Source organism: Quercus lobata, chromosome 2 (genome assembly GCF_001633185.2).
Source record: "Quercus lobata isolate SW786 chromosome 2, ValleyOak3.0 Primary Assembly, whole genome shotgun sequence".
Lineage (NCBI taxonomy): Eukaryota > Viridiplantae > Streptophyta > Magnoliopsida > Fagales > Fagaceae > Quercus > Quercus lobata.
Window position 1 is genome coordinate 85,882,863 of NC_044905.1, and position 9,733 is coordinate 85,892,595.

A 9,733-nucleotide genomic window follows, 5' to 3' on the forward strand; every position below is an offset into this window, starting at 1 on the left:
TTGAATTTATATTTGGATTTTAAGTGCATAGATTTGAAATGTCTTGATTTCAAATCCAACTATTTTATATGTTTAAAATCTCTTATGGATATGGTCCAATCCAAATTCTCAATATTTTAAAACTATTCAAATAAAATATTTAGATTTAAATCACTCAAATCTAAATCCACATGCCCAAATCTTGCTATCCAAACACACCATTAAGGAATTTGAATGGGGGCTCACAATGACTCGCTTCAAACCTGGCCACACAACATATATGGGTAGTCGTTGGTACGAACGATGCAAGCTACAAGAGGAGACCACGTTTTGGCATACCCTCCGGATTTCTGGTAACTTTGTGTGGAGAACAGTGGAATAGAAACCTATGGAGGTTTTGAAGTCTTCTTCATCACAGCCTGGAAGATATGGGCAAGACGAAACAAGTGGAACTTCAAAGGGAGGAAGAAAGAACTGACAGGAAGCCTTTGAGTATTGTCAGGGATTTAAAGCCATCTCCAACGTGAGGAACAACAAACCACAACTGGCACCACCGCACCAACACGATGAACACAAGAGGCTCCAGGGGTAGGTGTAATCATTCAAGTTGACCAAGCTTGGCTCACTGCAGGCTGCAGCCCTGGTCATGGAAGGAAGCTCTGGAGGCTGAAGCGCTTGTGGCAAACCACACAATCCATTTGCATAGGTGGGAATAAGAGATATCACATTCGAACGGGACTCATACAAGTGGGGAATGCTCTCAACTCTCAAGGCTAGCACCTCGGACTTATCAAGGGTGGGACATCTTATAGAAGAAACTCGTTTCTTACTCGCCTCGTTGCTGTTTTAGATTGACAAGGTCATTGAGTCGTATGATTCAATCCTAAAGATCATGATTCCCATATATTAAATAAAGGTAAGAAACACTATCTGGCAAAAAAATATCTTCAAATTCAATAATATTTAGCATACAAACTGTACTCCACTATAACATCACTGTATATATTGTTTTCATTAACTTTTCACAGACTCGACAAGCTCACCACAATGATGAAACGATTACAAAATCATACAATACAAACGCCCAAAGATATAATTATCCAGCTTATAGGGGCAGCAAATAAAAACACGTTCGGCCAATGAAACATTACACGCACTTACCTAACACCATTTGCCACACAAAATTTTGACCTTTAAGTCTCCATGACAGTGGTCTCCTACCCCCTTTTCAATCATATGCTGTGCCCCCCCCCCCCCCCTCTCTCTCTCTCTCTCTCTCTCTCTCACAGCACCAAATAAATTTTAGATGACCAATGTGGGCATTTGATTTTTATCACGGGTATGAACAGAACAATTCTCTCCTTCGGCTGGCTAAATTAAAACTACCACAATATAGAAACCAAAACTTTCCACCCAGCAACTTGACAGGGAGCAACAAGTTGATGCTTAACCTAAATGAATCAGAAAGGCTTTCCTTTTCATATTTATCCAAATGGGTTTCCACCAGCAGAAGAGTAAGGATTTGGTGTAGCAGGTGCTGAGAATCTTCCAGCCAGCTGCTGATCCATATTTAAGGAGCTAAAAGCAGCCCCATCATTGCCCAAGCCCCCTAGTCCTTGATGCCTGCAAATATACTCAAGGAACCTCGATTAGTGACACAAATAGATATGAACATTACTGGTAAAGAATGAATACATAACATCCAACACAACCATTTTTATAACTAAAATTATGGTATAAGAAGCAATTACCCTGAAGGTGGCATGTGTGGCATGTTACCGGGTACTTGTTGTACCATGTACGCCCCTAAGGTTTTCACAAAGCAGAATTCAGAACGTGAAAGTGCATATACAAAATTATTTATTTATTAAGAATATGTGAAAAGTTAGCAGTAAAACATAGCATAGTGGGGGGATTTTTTTTGGAGAAAAAGATGTCTGTACTTGGAGGTACTGCTGATACATAAGATGGTGCTGGGGGAGGCAATGCCGATGCATAAGGTGGTGCCTGGGGTGCCATCCATACTGATGGAGGAGTACCATAGCTGGAAGTGCGCATTAAGCCTGAACCAGGCTGGATATTTGGTAGAGCACCTTGCAAGGGTGCCATGGAAGGAAACTGCATCAGAAGAAACACACATCAGGAAAGACTACAACTACTGGAAGAAATATTCAGATGTACAGCTTAGAAACAGTTAATTCTTAAGAGTGATTCTAAGGTTACTACAAATTTTACTATATTAGCTTTAAGAACTTATGTGTCAACTATTGAATACAGGACAAAAACATGATTAAGAAATTTATGTAATATGAGGTTGATGTGGTACCAATCACAATCATTGTCATGTCAATTTGTAAGCATTTTGTAGCAGAACAGGTAGTATCGTTAGCATTTTCCTTTTCTTACTAGAAAAAAGGAGCTTTAGCAACAATCCCAACTAACAGATCATGTGTAGCATATCTAACAAACTGAATGGTCAAATTGAGCACTCCCAAAGTAATTAGCCTTCTCTAATTCTCCATGTGTGGCATCCAAAAGAAAGTCTTTTCCAGTCTAAACTAGATTGAATATCCCATATTCACCAAAAAATATCCCATAGTCATCTTTATAAAATTATTAATGTTTCAAATTACCCTTTCCACTAGTCTCCTCTGACAAGTTAATGTGCTAAAACAATACACATAATAATCCAAATAAGACCAAGAAAAACCAGAAGCAGTAAGTGGGATCAATTCAAATGAGTTGAGATCAAATACCGTTGAGGCTTGAACTGAAGGTGGTTCGCTGCTTAAGTCAAATGGGTTTGAAGATTTTGATTGTTGAAAAGTTGGCGCTGGCTGTAACAATGATAAAAAATTCAAGCATTAGTGATTTACTTTATTCATTGATACAAGCCATTTTGTGAAAGAGAACCACTTAGAAACTTGATAAGTTCAGAATTTAATTTTACCATAGCATATTGCATAGCAAACCCCATGCCATGGGGTGGACCCATTTGCCACCCTGGCACTGGTGCAGCAAAATGTGAATAGGAGGTGGCAGCAAAAAGGTCCTGCAGAGGCATCAGGGTTTATTATAACATATGTAATGTATATGCAAATTAAATAGACGTCAAAGAAAGCGCAGTAAAGAGACAATTACCTCAGGCAGTGCTTTTCTTGCAATTGATTGTGACACATCACTAGAAGTGGGCACATTTACAGGTTTTGAGACAACTTGGGGTGCTTGTCCAGCTGGAGCACTTGAAGGCCCATGTGAATTAGTGGTAAGTGATGAATTCCACTGCTGCAAAATTTCCCACAAAGCAACAATGTAACTACTTGTAACAGGCTTCCATTACAAAATCTAGATGACCACACTATAAGCCCACCTGATTGCCTGAAGCTAAATCAACTGAAGGTGTAAATTGGTGAGCAGTTGATTGACCACCAGTAGCAGGAAAGAAAGAAGGTTGCTGATGCTGCAAATTAGGCGCTTGCCCAGAACCTGGAACTTGGGCAAATGAAACACCACCATTAACAGGCAATATTGGCATCAATCCAGGGGCAATTGCGGGTGCGCCACCAGGGGGAAACGCTGACACACTGCTTATTGGTGAAGCAACAGGAGCACCAGCCGTATAGGGCAACGCCGGTATATTCCCTACAGGTGCAAAAGCTGAAACACCAGTATTAGGTAACATTGTCAAGTTGCTAGAGGTTGCAGTTGTAAGAGAACCAGCCCCACCAGGATTTCCAGAAACATGACCAGGTACAGATACTGAAACTGATAATTGTGATAATACATCTAATGTATTGACATTTGAAGGGGCTTGAGATACTTTTGCCTCTGGAGCAACATCAAAAGAGGCCCAATTGTTGTCATTGGTAGAAGTTGCTGAATTTCCAGTTGGTTGAGTCACAAATGTTTGTTGTGCTTGTGGAACAGCTGCGGCAATTGGAGGTTCAGGGTCTGCATCAAAATCAATTAAGCTTCCAGAAGTCTCCACTTTAACTTCCACCGGATTCCCATTACTGGATCCCAAGCTACTGGAAGATGCGGTTCTCTGCATTTAAAACCAATAACAGAATGACTCCATACATGTGCTTTTATTAACGTTTGAGGAATATTAACCGATAACAGAATGACTCCATACACGTGTTTTTATTAATCTTTAAAGATTACCACCAAAGGGGAAAACACAGACTTGCAGGGGAGTATAATCACACTGCTTGTGAGTGAAATCAATTTAACTTGAAATACAGCTAGCTATCATACACATATTTGACTAGAACATGGATTGCTATAAGATAGCCTCAAACATGGATGAGTATTATGTGCAAACCAGGAATGGGTTCATTGTAGCCATCAAGTGTTTCCCATTAAAGGATGTAGAAGGTTACAGCTTCATGAAGATTCCATAAATGCACCGAAAATGGAATTTACTAAGAAGAAGAAGAAGAAGAAAAGGACATAGTTTATGGGTTCCAAAGATGTGTCTTCATCTTTCCTCTAACCTCTCAATTATATTTCAATTCAATAACAATAATGGATTGCTGAAGATAAAAATTCAGTTTACTCCACATAAGATAAAATAAAGAATAGCTTTTGCCCTTTTCATTCCAAAAATATCCAAGTTATGATAAGAGCCTGAGGTTGAGGTCATGGATTCAAATCTCCTTTGCACCATATTTACTAAACTTTTTCAAGACCAAATCGCCACCCTTCCAGTGACAACCAGAAACCATAAACACCAACACACTATTTTTGTAATATATTTTGGCTAATGAGCTCTAGCTCAGACAGCATCTCCTCCCCCCATCAGAAAGGACCAAGGGTAAGGTCATGGATTTAAAAGAATCAAAACCCACCGGGTACGTGTGAACTTCCCAATCCAAAAAAGAAAACTATATTAGGGAAACACTCCAAGCCCTGGCCCTCTGTCAGCCAACAAATCATGGGCCCAAAAATACATAAGAGTAACAAGAGATACAGCTTTGACTAATCAGGCATATATCAAGAAATGACAATAAATGCAGCTTTATTGAGAAGAAGCCTCACCTGTGTATGTGAAAAGCCATCAACAGACCTGCCACCATTGGCTTTTGGAGGTTCACTTATACGAAGAGGTATTACATTCTCTCCCAAAATCTCTCTTACAGGCCGCACCATAGGAGGGCTGGACGAGTTTAAATCTTTAGGTTGCTCAGGTGATCTGCCTTCCAGCTTAGAATCTCCATCAGATTCCCGACGGTCTTCAACTCTCCTTCCATTTCCAAATCTATCCTCTCGACGCCAATCACTGACGATCTCAGGACGAACAGGACTTCTCTTATAATCACCATACTGCCGACTTTCTTGCTCGTAACCAGGACTTCTATCTTCATAACTTCTTCCACCAGGACTAGACCTATCACTGTACCGGCGTTCATATGTATCCTCATATTGTGGGCTTCGAGACCCTCCTTGATATGCATCTGTTCTCCTGTTTTCATACAACTCTTCCTTCTCACCCTGCTCAACACACAATGTAAAAGGGAAAAAAAAGACTTAAACAGTCAGATTCAGTGCTATCTAAAACAGATCCCACAATCTATAAGTAAAAACTATCTTATAAGTTTATTTCTTGAAATATTAATATATTATATGCATACAGCTTCAAATCTGAATTAACATGTCAGAACTATTAAAAAGGGGGGGTTAAGGGGCATTTTACCATCTTGACCCTAGGAGGTTTGTCATAGTTCCGCTCGCCTGAATATCTTCTATCCACATAAACATGTTTAATAAAGTCCCGAAGTCTCTCAACATTACTGGCAGCGAAATTTTGAATCAGAACATAAGCTTTTTTGACAGATATAAACAGAGCAGAATATAAATGAGTGACAACCTGCTGTCAGGAACAGAATGACGCTGCGGATCCAATTCTTTAAAGTAGATCTCCTTTGCATGCTGTGAATAGAAGACAGATGAGTCCAACATGAAAAATTGAGAAGAAAAAAAGACAAAGGGAAAGAAAACTTGGCAGATCTCTGAAAAAAATTCATGCATGTCTACCTTATTCCCCCCTTCCTGAAGGGCAGTAACTTCTTGTGAAGTGAATTTGGCCATTGATACTGATTTTACTCGATGCGTGAACTCCCGACTGAAAATAATTACACATAATCAACAGACTGCAGGTATGACATCAAAGGAAATACTATTTGCCCTCTCTCTCTCTCTTTCACACACACACACAAAGAAAAGGAAATTTTAAGAAACATCAAGACTTACTGTATTCCACTGCAGGTAGTGCAAACAAATGTCCAGAAATTTGTGCATACATATTGAGGTCCCTGCTTAGCAGAAGATAAAGAAGAAGTTGTAAAACAAACCATATCTACTTTTCCATTTAGGAAAAATTTGAGTGTAAACGCTCTTTGAACTTCTTAGTAACAACACCAATACTTTATGTAAGTGAGCACCAACTCAAAAATTGCTATAAACAAGTAACAATCTTAGAGAGTCTACCACAGTGGTTCTTTCATTAAACATACTGATGGGATTTAGAGGTTGGACCATTGGATGTAATTTTATTCCATGTAAAGTAAATCCTAAAAGAAAACACTTAAACAACAACTTCATCTTGTGTCTGCTCTACATACGCAACCAAAACAACCTGAATTCCAAGAACTTTTTGATCCAGAGATTAATCAAAGTCATGATCAACATATCAATTCTTTCTTTGATAAGTGATAGCCATGATTGATATATCAATTCAAAACAATTTATGTTACAAGCCACACAGACATTAAAATTCTAACCGAAAAATCAGAATTCAGAAGTAAACAATAGACCAAGAGAATGTTCAAGAAATTTTGAAGAGTTATTTCTCTAAACCTGGAAGAATCTTAAATGCACAGTTTCATTGAGACAGGATTCCTATTAAATGAAAAGAATACAAAATAATTAACATAACATGGTAACATGGTTATAAATTTAAGATTTTGTCTTTATAACCCATTACATAATGAACGTGCCAACATTTGGAGATACCATAGAAGGATCTGGAGCAGGAAGAAAGAGAAGCAGAAACCACTTAAGTAAAGGGATCAATTGCGTTTCGTCCTTTCACCGTAGCAAGTGAGGATTAAAAAGCACCACATTTGATGACTTATTAAGGGAAATACAAACTAAGAGTATCAATGAAAAATATAGCAAAACAATTCCCCTTGCCCCAACAAAAGAAAAGAAAAGTAAATCCTTAAAACATTAAAAGCTTTCATTTTCAAATTTTATCCTTCTTCAGATATCCAGATAAGATATTGATTTCAGTAAGGTCTTTCTAATTACTGATTGCATCTCTAGAGGTATCCTATAGCTTTATCTCAGTCCAAGTAAAATGCTTAAAAGAGAAGGTTTTTTATAAAAGCTTTCATTGCTTGATTTCCCTATAAATGGCTATCGCACACGTGTCAAGCCCACATATCCTAAGCAATGATATTAACAAGAAACAGACAAAACCAAGTATAGATTTCAATGAATTGATCGCCACAGTTAATGACATCCCCTAGTAATCAATTTCTCACTAGTTCATGGCAAGTTATTTAGTGTTACTTCACATCATTTTAAACAAAGCCAAATAGAAACTAATAAAAAACAATCAATGAACGCGCGAAGTCCAATTCCATTAATTCACAATGCAATACAGCAAAGCAACTCTCAAATGTAAGGTTTTGGCAATTAAAACTATCTCAGTAATTAGTTACTATAATGGTGGAGAAGGTAAATGGATAGCATACCATACTATTGCAATTGATACATCGACGATTCTCAGTAAGTTTGAGTAGACCGCGTATAATTCGTTCGTTTTTCTCATCCTCCTTTCGACTAGCCATTTCTACTTCCTAGTTCCTACACCAATTCAAACCAAATTTATATTATAACAACAACCACAACAATAATAATAATAATAATAATTTCTTGGTAATAATTCAGATAATAACAATAATATTCAGAAAGTGCAAAACAAAGTAGCTCAGATTTTCTCAAAATGACGCCGGATTTAGAAGCCGAACAAGGAATTCAATAATCCTCCGTTCAATTGCTCAGGAAATTAAGAAATTAATATAAAAACATTGACTTTTCTTTTTCTTTTTCACTTCTAACTCGCTTAGACACAGTTGATAAATTGAAGAGGAAAAAAAAAAATTGAGAAACCGAAATATTGTTTATTCCCCTGCATTTTCTCGGCAACCAAACAGAGGTTAAATTGAATCGAAATTCAACCTAATGTAAGAACGGATCTGAGAAATCCGAGCTTGATTGGAGTCAAACAAAAGGAGTAGACTCAGGTAAGACGTGTTTGGAACCCTAGAAAGTTGAGGAGAGAAAAAGAAGGAAAGAGTACCTGAAATTTAGAGCAAATGAACAGAAAGTGGTTTCTGGTTCTACTAGTTGTGCAGCTTTTTTATTTTCAGCTGAAGGCGATGCGTGAGAGAGCCGCCACGCGCTTTGCACTCGCGCTCTTAGATAGAGAGAGAAAGAAAGAAAGAGAGAGAGAGAGTTGCAGATCTTTGCTTAAAGGGTTGGTTGGTAACTAATACTACTACGGCTTTTGTACAGCTCACACAGCTTAACCAAAGTCTTGCTTTTTCCCCAAAACTAAAAAATAAACGTAGAGAGAGAGAGAGAGACAGAGAGAGATGTGAAAGTGTGTGAGGGTTTTTTTATTGTGTTTTAGGACACAGAGTAGGATAGCATACAACTCTTCTTATTACACTGTCCCTACGGGCATGCGCGGTCCTGGCGCTGTCTGTTCGTGGTCGTACAAGGCGACTTGACTGGACTGTCAATGCCAAATGGCAAATTACCCTCCTCTTGTGCCAAAAAATCCAAAACAACTTTTTTTTTTCACGAGTAGTTTTACTTGTAGTGACAACCGTTTTACTTTATTGACTCGAACTTTCACCTTCTTAAGTTTTCGGTTACTGTACATTGAATGAAAAGTTTTTATTGTCACATATGTTCAATTGTGTAATGTCTTTTGCCACCATAAATTTTAATTAGAACGTGGGCCTGGTTGGCAAGGTAATTTTCTTTCGTTTTTTCAAAGTAAAATGAAAATAAATTTCAAAAAATTGGATTAGGAAGTGAGTTTCAATTAACTCAATTGATAAAGTTTCTGATGTTTGAATAAGAGATTTAGAGTTCAATTCTCGTCTATACCAAAAACTGATTGATGTTTTGGTCTGATGATAAAAGAGTTATCATCAGAAGCAGACGGCATAAGTTAAAACTCTCAAAATAAAATTGGACTAAAAAAATATTTTCTGAAAACAGAATACAAAAATGTGTTTAGTACCATATTTTTAGAACAATTTTTAAGAATTGACAACATAAAAGTCAAGAGCATTATAACCTAACTAGTTTCTCTTGGTATTTTCAAAATAGACATCTAGGATCAAAACCTCCCCTCTCCATTATAAATATCAAAATATTTATAATAGAAAAATTATATATATATATATATATATATTGTTTGGTATGAAGATCAAATTTTAAGGAAAATTTAAACTTTTTTCCAACAAAAAGTAAAAAGTTTTAGTGATGAGAGAAAATTCCTACAACACACTAACAACACAAATCTCTCTCTCTCTCTCACAAACAGTTAGAGCATTTCTCCTCCTCCCACTCCAACTCACGACACAAACACCATCTCCTCCCATCTCCGTCAATCCCTCAATCAACTGAGTCAACTTGGTCCCTTCCCCTCTGACCCTAACCTCCCACTTGA

The 9,733-nt window shown here is 37.5% G+C and overlaps 1 protein-coding gene across 3 annotated transcripts; it reads right to left on the reverse strand.

Moving 5' to 3' along the window:
* Window positions 1–910: 910 nt before the first annotated feature.
* Window positions 911–8,591, reverse strand: LOC115976964 (probable ADP-ribosylation factor GTPase-activating protein AGD14). Of its 3 annotated transcripts, XM_031098558.1 has the most exons (15): window positions 8,348–8,588; window positions 7,740–7,851; window positions 6,232–6,293; window positions 6,016–6,103; window positions 5,849–5,910; window positions 5,675–5,771; window positions 5,020–5,472; window positions 3,706–4,024; window positions 3,350–3,636; window positions 3,121–3,264; window positions 2,930–3,031; window positions 2,736–2,816; window positions 1,923–2,097; window positions 1,731–1,785; window positions 911–1,602 (listed from the first exon to the last, which is right to left on the reverse strand). In XM_031098558.1, the coding sequence occupies exons 2-15, from the start codon at window positions 7,833–7,835 to the stop codon at window positions 1,464–1,466; spliced, it is 2,160 nt and encodes a 719-aa protein (XP_030954418.1). In that variant the 5' UTR covers window positions 7,836–7,851; window positions 8,348–8,588; the 3' UTR covers window positions 911–1,463. The 3 variants fall into 3 exon arrangements, with proteins under 3 accessions (XP_030954418.1, XP_030954416.1, XP_030954415.1); XM_031098556.1 differs by having other exon boundaries at window positions 3,121–3,261; window positions 3,350–4,024; window positions 8,348–8,591; XM_031098555.1 differs by having other exon boundaries at window positions 3,350–4,024.
* Between the last annotated feature and the right edge of the window lie 1,142 nt (window positions 8,592–9,733).